Genomic DNA, 17,659 nt, shown 5'->3' on the forward strand with positions numbered 1-17,659 from the left:
GAGGCCCTAGAATGGTTTGTGCAACTGTAGACTGAATTAATGAGATCAAAGACCTGTTTACGTGAAGTAAATGCCATGTGTCCCTACCCCATGGTGTGGAAGTAGGAGGCAAAAGGGCTGACATTGAGCATATCTGTCTCACAGATGCATGGGCTCTCCCCCCTCTAGGTATGCCATTTCCAAGCTAGTTGAGCTGAGTGCTAGCAGGAGCTATAACAGCAGGCCCTGGGGTTTCATTAGAACATAGCTGAAGCTGATGGCTCAATGTTTTGGGCACAAGCATATGGGTCAGGTTGCAACTCTCTGCTCCAATCTTGTTAGCAAGGTCAAGACTTAGTTTGCCTTAAACAACTATACTGGCATGGGAAAAAGTCACCTAGTGATTAAGACTCAACTTTTCTTTCTCCAAAGAGTGCTTTCTTTCCAGAGCCTAGAACAGAAACCATACGCTCCCTAGATTTCTTGTGCACTGCTTTTCTTATCCTCAGTGGTCAATCAATTCCAACCCTCTTCATCTCCCCCCCCCCCCCCAAAAAAGGATATGAGAAAGCAAGAGGGGAGAAATACCTAGCCCTCCTTCCCAGTTCTTTTGCAAGGCAAAGGCTACCTGTCTTGGGCACTGTTTAAAGAGCTCAAAGGGGTGCGCCTGGGTGGCTCAGTCAGTTGAGTGGTTGAGCATCTTAACTCTTGATTTTGGCTCAGATCATGATCCCAGAGTCGTGGGATCAAGCCCTATGTCAGGCTCTGCACTGAGCATGGAGCCTCCTTGAGATTCTCTCTCCCTCCTTCCGCCCCTCTCCCCAACTCACGTGTTCGCTCTCTCTTAAAAAAAAAAAAAAAAAGCTCAAAGGGAGGGGCATTAACTCTCATTTTGGACCCACAGCTGCCAATCAGAGGGCTATAACAACAGGTACCATGTATGTAAAGTCTCTTTACCTGTACTGAACTCAAACCACTTTGGGAGTGAATATGATCAATTAAGCTGAGAGGTCAGGGAGGGACAATTGCCCAGCCTCTCTCTCCAGACCCAGAGGGCTTCCCTGGGAGGGAGGCAGCCTGAAAACAATGCTCCTCGATATTACACAAGGACTGACCTAAGAATGAGCACCCAATCTGGATGGCAAACCCTGCCTTCAGGCATTGAGATTTATTGAAACACTACATACATATTAAAACATCTTTATATACATTTTCCCCATTAAAAGATTACAAATATACAAATTCTCTCAAAGTCAGCATCTTGTGTATTAGAAACAATTGTAGAAAACCTATACCCTAATTCCAGCAATTAAATTGGTGTTTCCCATTTGCCAATAAAAAACTGGCACAATTCATCCAATTTCTCAAGTCCAGCTCCTGTCACTGAAACCACAGTATTCACATGGAACGTTTTTCCAAAGCAGCAGTGACGCTCAGTTCTAAGGGGGGAAAAGATCTGCCTAAAGTTCTAAGAGCCTCATGATTTTTCAGGGAAAATTGGGAGTGGGGGCAATTACGTTCAACAATATTTTGATTATAAACTCCATAGTGGTCTTCTTTCTAAATAAGTAATGACAGATTAAAGTGTCCTCTGGTCAGGGCAATGTAATAAACCCAGCTGAATGTGATAAATAATAGTTATATTTTTGCGTGTGTCAGGATGAGAAGGGAGGTCCTTGAGCAACATTGTTGCATGTTGAGAATTTAGTCCCAGGAGAGAGCTCTCTGCACTCCCCATCAGATATGTAATGTGGACAGACACTGGGTGTAACCCTTTATCTTTATCCTTGTAGTCCAGAAAATTAGGGCCAAGATCTTTCTGACTGGGGACCAACTGAGTCCTTATTATAAGGGAAGCAAATGTTAATTGGCAAGTTGAGGCTGCCTAGGGAAGATGCATGCAGGAAAATAGAAGGGACAAGACAAATATAAAGGCCCATCTATTAGTTCCCAGGTCCTCTAAAACGGCTCTCTTTCACAGAGTCCAGGTCACCGTGGTACACGTCTTAGTGTGTGAAGGATTCATTCTGGTGTCAACATTCACTGTTTTCTGTTTTTTTCTGTAATGACACATTTTTTCTTCTCCTTCTCCTCCTCTAACCACACCTTTCACACCTAACCTCCTCTAACCACCCCTATCAACCCAGGAGGCTGCTAGGACAAAATGTCAAATATATAATGGAGGAAGTGAGCCTTCACCCAAGTACCCATGAGTTATTGTTGTAAACACTGCAGAATTAAGATTAGTGGCTAACCCAGGAAATAATACTAAGAAAGGAAAAAGATGTCCAGAGCCATGCAGTGGAAAGAACTGGAATCTCTGTCCATAATCTTAATGCACTGATTATGAAGGAAGGGGGGCAGGGATCATCCACATGAACATCGATTCCAACCTTCAATGCCAGAAACTTCTCAAGCAGTCTCAACATAGGTGTCACCAACCCTGATGGTGTTAGCTTTCCAAGTATCTGAAGATGCTTTGCTTCAATCCTGAAGTACTATCATCTGTTTTGAGGCGCTTAGGTGAAGGGGATGTCATTAAAGATGGACCCCTTCTCCTTACCTAGAGAGCAGAGAAAGAATCAGGATCAGCTCAAGACCCTCATACAAGTACTTACCTTCAATTAGCTCTTTAGGAACTCATAGTTAAATCATGGATGTTTAGAAAAAAAGAAAGAAATATAAACTTTCCAGGAAAGTTTCAAAGCTGATTACCTACTGGGGGTAGCAGTCCTCTTGTACCTTATGGGGAGTGCAAGATTAACCCTGCAGCATAAGTCTTTAAGTCAGAAATATCTATATTTTCTATTTAAAAATAAATAAATAAATCTTGCTGTGGAGAGCCACCAAAAAAGTCCTCAAATTCCCTACCTGAGGCTTAGATGATTCCTTCGCTGCCTCAGCCTTAACAGGAGAAAGTGTGTGGAAGACAAAGTTTCTTAAATTTCGGGGCGCACTGGGGTTGAGGTCAGAGAGGGCAGCCAGTTTCTGAAGCACGGCTTTGGGCTGGTTTAGCAGTGAGCCTGTCTTCAGCTGAAGAGAGAAGAGTCGTTTGGCATCAAATCCCAAGTGTCAAGGAAAGAATGAGAAGTCAGTCCTTCCCTGCCTCCCCCAGGTCTTGAGGGGACATAGTCCTACCCCACCAAGGAGAAAAGGAACAGCAACCTCCTTTGACATCTACTTTCATTTCCTGTAGCCACCTCCCTCCCCTTGATGATAGAGTATTCCCTTAGCCTGACCGGGACCTATATAAACTTGCAGATTATGACATCAGGTTAACAAAGTCCCCAACCAACCTGGTGAGCACTTTCTGGCCTGATGGCTTCAAAAGGATTTCTGAGTAAAGACTTTGGTTCTTGAATAACCACAGTGCGATTGGCTGAAAAGAAAAGACAGAGAGGCTTGTTCTGGGCAAAGCTAGGTAAATTAAACAAGCTAAGAAACCTGTAACTAAACTAAAGCTTCGGAACTCTGATTATTTTATAATGGTGACTTTAAACTATATTAAGTGGCTCCAAGAAGACAGACAACCAAGTTGGATATCGACAAATCATTAACAGTAATAAGAAAAAACAAGAATGACAAAAGTACGGAATAGTCTTTAAAAGCCTCAGCTCTGAGGGTGCCTGGGTGGCTCAGTCAGTTAAGTGTCTGACTTTGGTTCAGGTCATGATCTCACCATTCAGGAGTTCAAGCCCCGCATCAGGCTCCGTGCTGACAGCTCAGAGCCTGGAGCCTGCTTTGGATTCTGTGTCTCCCCCTCTGCCCCTCTTGCTCGCACTCTGTCTCTCTCTCTCAAAAATAAATAAACATTAAAAAAAAAAAAAATTAATAAAAAAAAAAAAAGCCAGAATTCCTACTCTGAGCTGCCTTAGAAGATAAAGTAAAACCAGCTACATATACTCAGAAGTACAATGTCCACTGTCAAATAGTCTAAGATCCAAGAACACTGTCTTTCCCATCTCTGAGGTGCCTCTTTTTTTTTTTTTTTTTTAATTTTTTTTTTTTTCAACGTTTATTTATTTTTGGGACAGAGAGAGACAGAGCATGAACAGGGGAGGGGCAGAGAGAGAGGGAGACACAGAATCGGAAACAGGCTCCAGGCTCTGAGCCATCAGCCCAGAGCCTGACGCAGGGCTCGAACTCCCGGACCGCGAGATCGTGACCTGGCTGAAGTCGGACGCTCAACCGACTGCGCCACCCAGGCGCCCCATGAGGTGCCTCTTTAAGACAGTATTGGACAAAGGTCCATGCCTGAGCTGCAACAGCCCCTAAAGGTTGGAGTCACTTCCAAGGCTCCAACACCAACAATCCAGGGGGCTGGACACAGAGGAGGACCAAGAGCTCACCATTTTTCTGTAGTGCTTTGGCTGTAACTTTCTTGGCTAGCATCATAAACTGACTGTCTTCCCCAATTTCTTCTTCTTCAGCTGCAATTTTCCCCTGCTGTGCCTGAAAATAAAAATCAGACAACAATAAAAGAAGTCTACCACTTCCAGAAATATTTAGCATAGCCTGGACCTGGGATATCATTTGTTTTCCTTTTTGCAACCTTTGTTGATTTAGACAAAAAACTGATATTGGACAAACAAACATGAATTGAACTGCCCATGGTAATCTTCTCAAAGCATAAAAGAAAATTCAAGTATTAAAAGGGACAGCAATAAGTTAGTTGCCCAAGATTTCAAAACTATCCTGACAAGCGAGGTGAGTGGGTCTTTTCCTCCTTATAGAGTCAGAATAGGCGACTTTCCTGCAGACTTCCTACCTGGTCTCGAAGCCACTGCTCTCTTTCAATTCTTTCCTTCCTCCAATGGGCTTCTGTCTCATCAAGCTGCTCTTCAATCTGATCATCATCAGAGTCTCTGTGGAACAAGTCCATCTGGGAAGCATCATCTAAAGCAAACAGTTAAGGCTATCAGCATTCTGCAATCCCCATAGGATAAGGTGCCAGACAGACACAAATGAACTCATCATTTACCATATACCAATACAAGCTCGTCCCATTCACTAATAGAAAGTAAGTTCTAGCCAGGTCCTCCACAATAGACTGCTACAGTTTTGATTTCCACTCACAGTCTTAAACTGGACAAACATGTACATTGTACCATTTATTTCTAACAGCAACATCCAAGATACCTATGTTTTTCCATCGGAATTTCCTCATTCGTCCAGGACCATCACTGTGCAGATCCCCATCAGCAAGGTACCTCTCCTGGTATAAACGTAGCTGTCGCTTATCATCATCCAACATCGTTTTCCTGCAGGAAAAATATGGTGTACAAAACCAGGACCACTCTGGCTGATCGTAGGGCCTGACTTAAGAAACATCCCATTACTCAGAAGGACCTGTTGGGATACTGACATGTGTATTTTCTTGATTTGATTCTGCAGCTCCTCATCAGAAGGAAGTACTTCATCAATTTCTTCCTGTTCATATTCATCAATATCTTCCCCATCATACTCATCTTCACTTCCCACATCACTCCCTGACACTTCTGCCTCGTCCTCCAGGTATTTCTTCAATCTCCTAGAAAATAATTTCAAAGATTAGAAAATGCAATAATGAGGGGCGCCTGGGTGGTTCAGTCAGTTTAGCATCCAACTTCTGCTCAGGTCATGATCTCACAGTTCGTGAGTTCGAGCCCCACGTCAGGCTCTGTGCTGACAGCTCAGAGCCTGGAACCTGCTTCATATTCTGTGTTTCCCTCTCTCTCTGCCCCTCCCCTGCTCATACTCTGTCTCTCCCTCTCAAAAAAATAAACATTAAAAAAAATTTAAGAAAATGCAACAATGAATACATACACAGATTATGGATGTAATGAGAAAAGCAGAACACAGAGCCATTTCTAATAATAAGCTTAAATTTATAATAATACATTTTGATAATACTTAAAGTCTATCATTTAATATATACTGTGTGCCAATAACTGTGCTTTACAAGCGTCATAGCATTATCTCAGGAGGGAGCACTTTTATTTCCTTTAATTTGCAGTTGAATGAATTGAGATTCAGAGAGTAAATAAATTACCCAAAGTCACATAGCTAGGAGGCAGCAGAGTCTGGATTCAATCAGGTTCTTTAAAGCCAGAACTCCCGGGGCGCCTGGGCGGCGCAGTCGGTTAAGCGTCCGACTTCAGTCAGGTCACAATCTTGCGGTCCGTGAGTTCGAGCCCCGCGTCAGACTCTGGGCTGATGGCTCAGAGCCTGGAGTCTGTTTCCGATTCTGTGTCTCCCTCTCTCTCTGCCCCTCCCCCGTTCATGCTCTGTCTCTCTCTGTCCCAAATAAATAAATAAACGTTGAAAAAAAAAATTTTTTTTTAAATAAAAATAAAAAAAAATAAAGCCAGAACTCCCAATCTCCTCTATACATTTGAAACATAACTGCTGGAAAGTTTGGATCATTCTGTTCTGTATTTAAGCTCACCAGTGTTAGGAGACAGTCTAGAGATGGTATGGAATAGAAAGGTAATAGACTGGGATCTCTTACAGCTACCACATCTTGACCCCCGAGTTAGAGACATGATTGAGGCTCAGAGTTACTGGTAAGCAAAGCCACTACTAGTAAGTTTTTGTGACTTCAGTTCCCATTGAGAACAAATCTGCTTTCACTTTGGGTTCAAAGTACTGCCATCTACAGTCATGAGTGTCAGAAGTTTGATGGCTTTCTGAAGGTTAATTTTTTTTAAGTTTATTTTTATTTATTTTAAGAGCGATAGAGAGCAAGCAGGAGAGGGGCAGAGAGAGAGAGAGAGAGAGAGAGAGAGAGAGAGAGAAAGAGAATCCCAAGCAGGCTCCACGCTGTCAGCACAGAGCCTGATGCAGGGCTCAAACTCTCGAACTATGAGATCATGACCCAGGCCAAAGTCAAGAGTTGGACACTTAACTGACTGAACCACCCAAGCGCCCTGAAGGCTGATTTTTATTAAAGACTTGTGTTATTGTTTTTTAAGCTGAATTTCTCTAAATCCTAGGCTTCCTAGGGAATTCCTTCAAGGGCTACCAGACACTAAGTTCCCCAATCTTCCCATCTACCCACTTTGAGCTGTTCAACTTTTAGCTGTCTTTCTAAGATTTCATTTGAACAAAGGACTCTACAGTTAAATAAGGTTTAAGAACAACCACCTTAGGGGCACCTGGGTGGCTCAGTCAGTTAAGTGTCCAACCTCAGCTCAGGTCATGATCTTCCGGTTCGTGAGTTCAAGCCCCACATTGGGCTCGAGCCTGCTTCCTATTCTGTATCTCCTTCTCTCTCTGCCCCTCCCCCGCTTACACTGTTTCTCTCTCTCTCTCTCTCTCTCAAAAATAATAAACATAAAAAAATTTAGGGGTGCCTGGGTGGCTCAGTCAGTTAAGCATCTGACTAATCTTTGGCTCAGGTCACGACCTCGTGGTTCGTGAGTTCAAGCCCCGCGTCAGACTCTGTGAACAGCTCAGAGCCTGGAGCCTGCTTCGAATTCTGTGTCTCCCTCTCTTTTTGCTCCTCCCCCACTCACACTCTGCCTCTCTCTCAAAAATAAACATTAAAAAAAAAAAAAAAAAAAGAACCACTGCTGTAGAAAAATCTATAGATGACTCAAAGCTGTATGAGATAGTTAACTTGACAGGTGAGAAATTAGAACCCCAAACTGACCTTAACAGAATGGAATGATGGGCTAGAAACAATAATTAAATCTAGTAGGGATCAATATGATATCCTGTATGTGAATTCCAAAAGTCATCCACATACAATATAATACTGATTACCTATTAAAATGGTCTTTATAAAACTTTTAAAATCATGGGAAAATGCTCATGTATATCCTAAGTGGGGAAAAAAGATGAAAAATTATACATAAAAAAATTGCAGATATCAACTATATGAAAATATATGCATAAAAATGGCTACAAAGCAATAACTACCATCAACACTTTCATTTAATATTCTGGATGGTGAACACAGATGACTTTTTATTTATATCTTTTTGTATTCTTTTAAATAAAATAAATGGTTTACTTTCATGATCAGAACAGCAAAACATTAAAAAAAATAAACAGGGAACCCATTTACCCAAGACTAGAATGAGGAAAACCTGAAATGACAGTAATTCAGAGGAAAAAAAAGACCCAGGAATTTTAGCTGTCTACTAGATCCTCAGGATCTACCGTGACTCAGCTCTTACAATCCCTGGTTACTTTACAAGCAGTATGCATCCAGAACAAGGGATGTGGTTGTAGCACTACATACAGCAGTAGTCAGACCACACCTGAGGATAAAGAGAATACCCAGTACATGAGGAGTCTAGAAGCAATGTCATGTGAGAAATAGCAGTAGGAACTAGAGATATTTAGTATAGAAATCACTAAGGAGTACATAACCATCTCTGAATACTCAAGTGATATCACATGAATGGGTTTTATTTAATCTGTGTTAATGCCTAAAAGCAATACAACCAAGCAAACATAGGTAAAACAGTGGCAAGCTACAATTTAACTGTTAGAACTTTCTCTAGCAATGGAAGGAATGGACAGAACACCTACATTTGCCTTTTCAACTTCTCAGACTGTTTTAGGAGCTCTTCATCATCATCTTCATGGTCTTCCAGTGCCAGATGTTCATTATCAGAGTTACTGCGTTCATCCTGAAAAATCATAGAGTATCACACACAAAGTTAAACAGAATAAAACGTGTCCTCAACTAAAACAGGATTTATAAATTTCTGCCCAAATGTCTCATTCTAGGAAACTGCTTCTGCTAACATGACAAACAGAATTCTCAAGAACTCAGACTAGAAAAAAAAACATACAGCAGCAATACATGGAGTTCAGTTATGATTACTTTGTACCCTTCAAACTCACCTCATCGCTATCAAACTCATTATCATTTGGGATAAGCCGAAAGTCTCCAAATTCTTCCTCTTCCCCTTCTTCTTCTTCTTCCCTAAAATGCAAATCAAGAAATTAATAAATAAGATGTTGGAACCAAACAATAAGAAGTCAGCCAACTTAGGAACTGAAAATATTTTATTAGCACCAACAATCTCTTTAAGAAATAGGAAATAAGATACTTTGCCAAATTTAATTGTAAAAAAACATACAACATAATCCCATTGTTGTCCAACCAACATCCAAAACTCCTTTCATCTTTCAAAACTGAAACTCTATGCCCTTTAATCAACAATTCTCCACTCTTCCCTCCCCTCACCAACTGGCATCCAACCCTTCTACTTTCTGCCTCTATGAATTTGACAACTCTAAGTACCTCATGTAAGTGGAATCCTACAATATTTGTATTTTGGGGACTGGCTTATTTCAATTACCATAATATCCTCAGGATTCATCCATGTTGCCCCATGTGTCAGAATTTCCTTCCTTTTCAAGGTTGAATAATATTCCTGTGTGTGTCCACCACATTTTGTTTGTCCATTTGGGATATCTCCATTTTTTTACTATTATGAATAATGCTACTGTGAACATGGGTGTACAAATACTTGAGACCCGATTTTCACTTCTTTTGTGAATATACTTGGAATTGCTGGATCATATTCTATTTTTAGTTTTTTGAGGAAATGCCATTCTGATTTCCATAACAGCTTCAACATTTTATATTCCTACCAGCAGTGGGTAAGGGCTCCAATATCTCCATATCCTCACAAATACTTCTTATTTTGTGGTTGGTGTTTTTTTTTAACAGTAGCCATCTAATGCATGTGAGGTAGTATCTTATTGTGGTTTTGATTTGCATTTCCCTAAATATCAGTGTTGAACACTTTCATGTGCTTATTCTTGTCTTTTTTTTTTTTTTTTAAGGAGAAATGTTTTGTTTAATGGTAAAGCTTAGCACACTTTTAGCACCAGGCAGGGCCTGAAGTCAAAGCAGCAGGGACAGGTAGGTGACCCCCATGGACCCTCACATGGCGAAGAGGATGAGGAAAGCGACTATCAGACAGAAGAACCCCATGCCCTCAGACACACCAAAGCCCAGAATGGCATAGAAGAACTGCTGCTTCAGAGACGGGTTCCTGGCACAGCCAATGATCAAACTGCCAAATGCCGTTCTGGTGCCAGCCCCTGAGCCAGCCACACTAACTGTGGCAGCCCCAGCACCAATAAACTTGGCTACTGTGTCAATGTCCCAGGAAACAACACTGGTCTGGAACTCCCACTGGGCAACCTGGAGTGGGGAGCTGCTGTAGGATGACTGTGTAGATGGGATCACTGGCCTGCTCAAGGAGAAGGCAGACATAGGCCTGATTAGACCCATTACAACAGCAGATCAGAGCTGGAAGAATAGGCAGCACCCGGTGGTCTACACTGTCTGCCTCCCAGCTTTACCTTTAGGTTTCTATGCTTGCCTTTTTTAACCCTGTTCTCCACCAACTAAATGAAAGTACTGTAATTTCCTTACTTTGCAAACAAGACTCAAACACACTGCAAGACTCTCGGACAGGATATGAAGCTCCTAAGATGACTCATTACTGTGGACCCCAGGATTTTACCAGACGACTGGGCCTTCTGAAGTTCCCTCCAATCACTGAGACTCACCTGTCTGTGGGGAAAGAGCCTGAGCAAAGAGCAAGGGCTTCTTCCATGGGATCACCCAAACTGTTCTCCTTTTCTTGCTTATTTAACTCTGATGGAGCCAGAGTAGAGGCATCTATATCACAACAATGAAAAAGATTTGTCACCAAGAAATAACAGCTTTATCCTCTTTCCCCAGCCATCTAAAGACATGCCAGCTCAATACAGTTATAAGGTAAGCTTGCCAAAAAGAGCTCACCATCCATTCATTCAACAAATCCTTATTTAGTACTTACTATATGCCAGGCACCAGGGATACAGTAGTGAACAAAAACAAAACAAAACTCCCAGCTCCCACATAGCTAACATTCTAGCATTGGGGAAAAAGGAGCATACAGGTGGAAACAAGTAAGCATTTATATGAAATTTACTACACACCAACACTGTTCAAAGCTTTGCATACATATTAGCCATAAATGAGAAATCACATGGCAAAAGCTAGAGCAGTCTTTTTTTTATTTAATGTTTATTTATTTATTTTGAGAGAGAGAGAGAGAGAGAGAGAGAGAGTGCACACATGCAAGCAGGGGAAGGGCAGAGAAAGAGGGAGAGACAGAGAATCCCAAACAGGCTGCAACCTGTCAGCACAAAGCCAGACCTCACGAACCGTGAGATCATGACTTGAGCCAAAATCAAGAGTTGGACACTCAACCAAATGAACCACCCAGGTGTACCAAAAGCTAAAGCAGTCTTAAGTTGACATTTTACCACCTTAAGAAAGTAAGGGCTCTAAATATCAGGAAGCTAAGAATTCAACCCGCACATAAGAATCCATCACAGCCCTGTTTTCTGTGAACTTTTCACCCAAGAGTAACAGGCTTCTTTTCAAGGACACTGACTTAAGATATTTGGCTAGGGAGAGCCTGATACTCTATGTTGGATATTTACCCTGAGAAGTGAATTTTCCTGAACAAAGATTCAGAAGTTCCTCCAGGTTCTCTTTCTTGTCGCTCTTCCTGGACAGAGTTTTTTCAGCTTGAGATGTGAACTTTCCAGTGCACAGATCCAATAGTTCGTCCATGTTAGCATCCATGGCATTCTCATCCATACTGGCCAATGGCAATCGAGGCTTCAGAGACTGGTACTGATTCCTGTGGTTTCTAACATTTAAGAACCTACAAGCACAATGAAGACTATAAGAAATTCCCTAGGGAAAAAACAAAGTAGTGTGTGAAAAATTTTGATGTTTCTAAAACTGAACTTAGAAGCTGAATCCCAAACCAGAAGACAGAGGATTCAAACTGAAGCCTTAGGATAATCTAAAATGGGAGGGAGTTTAATTAAAGAATAAATGATATTCGAAAGGTAAGGGTAATTTTTGGCTTTAGACGGTGCCAGAATAGAACTTGGTGTTATGTCCATGTAACGTGACATGGGTGTCTCCATTCTCAATTCCACACAACAAGCCTACACGCAGCAGAATGGATACAGGAAGATTTGATGCCCTTACAGGAGCTGTGCATTTCAAGTAAAGCAGAGATCGAAGGATCAGAATGGTAGCTAGGACTATTTACATTTTATTTTCTGGAGAGATTTTCTTCAGACTTGCAGAATGTAATACTAATGGTCTGTACACCTTCTCTTTCTCAGAAGAGAAAGCACAGATGGAGTGACAGAAGCTTACTTTATTTTTAAACAAAATTAAGCAGTACCCAGCACCATCCCACCCACAGAAACATAAAACTACCTACCCATCTGCATCCAACAGTTGGCTCTGAGTGTCATCTTCTAAACAGAACTGGAAGTCTCCTGCTCCCAGGAAAAGTGTCTTAGGCTCTGGGGAGGCGTTATACAGATCCTGGGAATCCTCTATGGGAAGTGAAGGCTCAGACAGCTTTCCTGAACTCTGGCACCAAAACAAAACCAAACAAAAACAAAACATTTTATAATTGTCATTCACTGTCATGACAACAACAGAAGTTGCTATTTGCAGTATTTCATCTACTCTAAGGCAATTGCAGTTAAGGAGGACAATGCATAGCCAAGGGAAGCATAAAGAAAAATACCTTCAAGAATGTAAGAACATTGGATGAGGATTGTTTTTAATACACAAAGGGGGTGGATTCTTTAAATTGAACATACATAATGTAGTGGGAGTTGGTTGGCTTGGACACACTTTATTTAGCAGTGTGGGAAGCAAAAGGGGGAGGAGATTAGAAAACCATCACCATCTTACCTTAGAAGCTGAGCTGACCAAACTGGCTCGAAATAGCCCAGGGGAAGGAGATCTGAATCCTCCTGCTGTGGGGAGAAAACTGGTCCCACGGCCTGTTTGTCTGTTGCAAGGCTGATAGGACGGAATTGTGGAGCCAATCAGCTCAAAGCTGCTATTGTGGCTGCTCTCCTTTGTTAGCAATGAGCATGAATCATCTTCATCTAAAGAAAGAGAAATCATTTTTAAGTACATGATTCCAGAAATAAGGTGGATTTGTTTAGGAAGAAGAATTGAGAATGTAAAGCTATCAGGTAACATCCATAGGCAAATCTCTCAAGTTCTATGTTCTAAAACATGAAGTTGAAGGTAAATTATAGTTCTGAGATAGCATTATACAATCAAGATTTATCACTCTGAGCTAAGTGACCCCTGAAAGTTCCCATCTTTGTCTCACCCTGCCTAATGCCTATAATCACTCTCTCCATTATCCAATCACGTATACATCTTCTGTTCATCTACATATGATTGAAATGTTTCATGGTTCACTCATTCAACACACACTACTAAGGACCTAGCATGTGTCCATGGTCAGTAACAAAGAAACTGAATGTAAGTTTTCCAAAACAGAATCAAGAAAAATGTTCTAATTCATAAGTTCCTTTCATTGCCACAAGTAAGACAGAGTGAAGTCCACTAGAGCTCAAAAAAATGGAATCTTATGGAATTGTCCTTAAGTATCAAAGCTAGAGGAGCTAAGAAAAGTCAAGTTCGGCACAAGAGTCACTACTTACCCAGTTTGCTAGGCCTTTTGCCTGAGATTTCATCTGTTTCTGATTTTTCTTCACTAGGAAAGTAACTACAAAATAAGAAGGTAAATTGTTTATCTCCTTCTGCTTCTAACAAGAGGGGCAAACCCAAGGGAATCTTATCTTTCCCTAAAGAGAATTACTTACCCCATCTTGGAAGAGTTGTCCTTAAATAGAAGTAAGGTAGAATCAGATGACAGAGGTTTGGGGACAGAGAGAAGGCCAACTGACTTGCCAATTTCACTACTGCCATCACTGTTTTCTTTATCCATTTCTTTCTCATCTTTGGTTTCTATTTCTTCACTACTGAGAAGGAATTCTGCAACCTTCATCAATCATGCCACCCAAAACCAAAGTAAAAAAATTTAAAAGCAAATATGTTGTTAGCATCATGCATGGCTGCTTGGTTATAGGTCACATCGTAAATCTGAAAAGGTAAACCCAAAGGAGACTTGGTCTGACCATCATCATTAACATAACTTTCCCTGACACTTCTAGAGCTCTTTTGTACTTTTTTACATTTTACCCTCCCCAAAGTGCTACAAGACTGAAAAAAGACCGAATTAAGATTTTACTGAGGCAATGAGAGGTTAAATAACTAGCCTGAGAATGCAGGACAACTAGTGGCCTTAAACCAAACATAGACTATGACATGCTACCTGATTCAGCCATTGCTTTCCTCTTTTCTTTACTCAGGGGTAAATATGAACCAAGTCTTTCAAATGACTGCAGAGTTCAAACAAGGGGGGGGGGTCTTCTTTTTTTCTACTACCAAAAACTTCGTCATCATCTACCCTAGGCAGAAGACAATAGTATAGAACAACGGCAAGAGGCCCTTTTATAAATTTCCTCCTCAACCAAGAAAGAAATTAACTCAGGAAGGTCTCAGCCTGCCTGAGAATTTATTCCAGACCTCAACCTGACCAACGTTGAGACTGCTTTTCATTCTGAATAGAGAAAACTTAAATAAACATCAAAGATAAAGGCATCTATTAATACAAAGCCATTTCCATTTTAGCCTTCTATTTCAGTGAGTAGACTAACAGGTAGAAGCTAAGGCTCGGCCTCTGTGAACTGCAGGTATCTAGAGGTGCTAACAGAACTGAATGCAAAGACTTCGGTACCTGTGAGCTACTTACATCATCTCTGCCCCTAAAATCTCTTATACAATTGAACGTGCTTACCTTACTTTACCTTACTCTTATTCAAATCTGACTTACTCTTTCCCTTATCCATCCTAAACAAATAACAAAATGAAATAATTGTCAGAAACCTCCTGATTGCCTTCTTCTTCCTCTTCTTCCTCTAGATCTCCTTCTTCCTCCTCTTCTCCATCTTCCTCAGACTCATCTGTCATTTCTTCCTCCTCTTCCTCTTCTTCAAATCCATCTTCATTATCTAACTTAAATAATGCTTGGCGCTTTCGGCGCTCCTCAAGCCTACGGAGCTTCATTGCTTCCTGCAGCTTAGCTTTCAGCACCTGAAGCTTTTCACCTGAACAGAAACAGGAGAAAATGCTTTAGACATAACGACCAACTACCTACTGCAGTAACAGAAGTGTGCACTTCAGACAACCCCAGGAGTGTTCCAGTTACATCCCAAAAGGAAAATCCGAGGCTTTATTACTCGAGGGTGTTATCTTAACAAATAAGGATTATTATGAACTAAAGAGAACTTTTCATAGTTATGTTCTACACTCTGAGATAATATACTACACAGAGATTATAAAAGTTATTAAAGAGGACAAAAATGGGGTGCAAGAGTAGGACTCTGAAAGTCTCTGGCCCAGAAGCCATGAAGGACAGCCTTGATAAATATACCTATATTAAAGAAAAAAAGAAGGGGCACCTGGGTGGCTCAGTCGGTTAAGCATCTGGCTTTGACTTTGTCTCAGGTCATGATCTCACGGTTCATGAGTTCAAGCCCTGCATCAGGCTGTCTGCTGTAAGCACAGAGCCTGCTTCTGATCTGTCTCCCTCTTTCTCTGCCCCTCCCTGCTTTCACGCTCTCTCTCTCAAAAATAAATAAACATTAAAAAAAATTTTTTTTAAAGAGGGGCGCCTGGGTGGCGCAGTCGGTTAAGCGTCCGACTTCAGCCAGGTCATGATCTCGCGGTCCGTGAGTTCGAGCCCCGCGTCAGGCTCTGGGCTGATGGCTCAGAGCCTGGAGCCTGTTTCTGATTCTGTGTCTCCCTCTCTCTCTGCCCCTCCCCCGTTCATGCTCTGTCTCTCTCTGTCCCAAAAATAAATAAAAACGTTGAAAAAAAAAATTAAAAAAAAAAAAAATTTTTTTTAAAGAAAAAAAGAAACAACTCAAGAGTAAAATGGGCAAAGAATATGACCTGGTAGTTCACAGAAAAATTGAACATACATGGTTAGTGAACAAATTAAAAGTAACACTTAACCTCATTTCTTTTTTCCTTTCTTAAAGGTTTTATTTTTAAGTACTCTCTACACCCAACGTGCAGCTTAAACTCACAACCTCGAGATCAAGAGTCACGTGCTCCACTGACTGAGCCAGCCAGATGCTCCTAGTCTCATTTCTAATTAAAGAGATATAAATCGGGGCGCCTGGGTGGCTCAGTCGGTTAAGCATTCGACTCCAGCTCAGGTTATGATCTCACGGTCTGTGGGTTTGAGCCCCGCGTCGGGCTCTACTGACAGCTCGGAGCCTGGAGGCTGCTTCAGATTCTGTGTCTCCCTCTCTCTGACCCTCCCCTGTTCATGCTCTGTCTCTCTCTGTCTCAAAAATAAATACACATCAAAAAAAAAAAAAAAAAAAAAGAGCTATAAATCAAAGTAAGAGATAACATTTTTGACATATTAACAGGAAGAAACAGGAACTCATATATTGTGATTCAGAGTATAAATTGGTGCAACTATTTCGAAGAACAGGATGATATATATCAAAATTTGACTCAATGATTCCACTATAAGGAATTCTGCATCCAAATAAACCAACATATATCTGATACTATGGTGCAACATTGTATGAAATAACAACAACTGGAATAAACAAGATGTCCATTAACAGGAGTATGGTTAAACGAATCATGTTACAGTCACACAATGGAATATTATGCAGCTGTTAAAAAACTCAAAAGCAATATAATGTGTATCTGAACTCTGAAGTTAGGAGGTCTGGATTAGGCTACTGGTTCTATTACTTATGAGCTGTGCAAACCTGAGTAAGTTGTCTAAATTCTTTGTATATCAGTCTTCTCCTATATAAAATAAGAATACTAATGTTATTCACGGTAAAGCACCTAGAGCAATGCCTAGCAGAAAGTAAGTATCCAATGTCTATCTGTCTGTCTCTCTCTCTCTCATGCCCACACCCATAATGGTGTACGCATATGAATTTTCTTCCAAGGACACACAAGAAATTAACAGTTGCCTTTAGGAAGACTAATTTTTCATTTCATACTTTTTCCTCAGTGTCTCCATTTTCTATGTGATATATTATTTATACTGTTTTTTTTAATGTTTAGTTTTGAGAGAGAGAGGGACAGCATGAGGGGGAGAGGGGCAGAGAGAGAGGGAGACAGAAGATCTGAAGTGCACTCTGCCCTGACAGCAGAGAGCCCGATGTGGGGCTCACACTCAAAAACCATGAGATGATGACCTGAGTCAAATTCAGATGCTTAACCGACTGAGCCACCCAGGTGCCCCTGTCACTTGTACTTTCAAAGTACAACAGATATCTGGGAACAACAGACATTGTTAAAACAAAAGAGCAGATTACAAAGCAGAATGTACAATATGATTGCATTATTGTTTGTTTAAAAAAAATGTTTTTGGGGCGCCTGGGTGGCTCAGTCGGTTAAGCGTCCGACTTCGGCTCAGGTCGTGATGTCGCAGTCCGTGAGTTCGAGCCCCGCGTCGGGCTCTGTGCTGACCGCTCAGAGCCTGGAGCCTGTTTCAGATTCTGTGTCTCCCTCTCTCTGACCCTCCCCCATTCATGCTCTGTCTCCCTCTGTCTCAAAAATAAATAAAGGTTAAAAAAATTTAAAAAAAAATGTTTTTAAGGTTTTTTTTTTTTTTAATTTTTTTTAACGTTTATTTATTTTTGAGACAGGGAGAGACAGAGCATGAACAGGGGAGGGTCAGAGAGAGGGAGACACAGAATATGAAGCAGGCTCCAGGCTCTGAGCTGTCAG

General features: G+C 41.2%; 1 protein-coding gene and 1 pseudogene across 1 annotated transcript in view; both read right to left on the minus strand.

Annotated features, from left to right (window-relative positions):
• Positions 1–1,114: 1,114 nt before the first annotated feature.
• Positions 1,115–17,659, minus strand: part of CLSPN (claspin) — a 33,992-nt gene continuing 17,447 nt past the window's right edge. The window contains exons 10-25 of the mRNA XM_086716448.1: positions 14,774–14,994; positions 13,648–13,826; positions 13,486–13,550; positions 12,716–12,915; positions 12,231–12,385; positions 11,428–11,654; positions 10,503–10,615; positions 8,818–8,895; positions 8,500–8,600; positions 5,345–5,509; positions 5,119–5,240; positions 4,748–4,875; positions 4,329–4,431; positions 3,276–3,358; positions 2,851–3,012; positions 1,115–2,542 (exon numbers count right to left, since the gene is read on the minus strand). Of these exons, the coding sequence (XP_086572574.1) occupies positions 2,432–2,542; positions 2,851–3,012; positions 3,276–3,358; positions 4,329–4,431; positions 4,748–4,875; positions 5,119–5,240; positions 5,345–5,509; positions 8,500–8,600; positions 8,818–8,895; positions 10,503–10,615; positions 11,428–11,654; positions 12,231–12,385; positions 12,716–12,915; positions 13,486–13,550; positions 13,648–13,826; positions 14,774–14,994 (2,213 nt within the window). The 3' untranslated portion in view covers positions 1,115–2,431. The remainder of the gene's footprint in view (positions 2,543–2,850; positions 3,013–3,275; positions 3,359–4,328; positions 4,432–4,747; positions 4,876–5,118; positions 5,241–5,344; positions 5,510–8,499; positions 8,601–8,817; positions 8,896–10,502; positions 10,616–11,427; positions 11,655–12,230; positions 12,386–12,715; positions 12,916–13,485; positions 13,551–13,647; positions 13,827–14,773; positions 14,995–17,659) is intronic.
• LOC112872114 (ATP synthase F(0) complex subunit C1, mitochondrial-like) lies at positions 8,939–10,434 on the minus strand (annotated as a pseudogene).

The sequence above is a fragment of the Puma concolor genome, chromosome C1, assembly GCF_028749965.1.
Source record: "Puma concolor isolate L17-30 chromosome C1, mPumCon1.1.hap2, whole genome shotgun sequence".
NCBI lineage: Eukaryota > Metazoa > Chordata > Mammalia > Carnivora > Felidae > Puma > Puma concolor.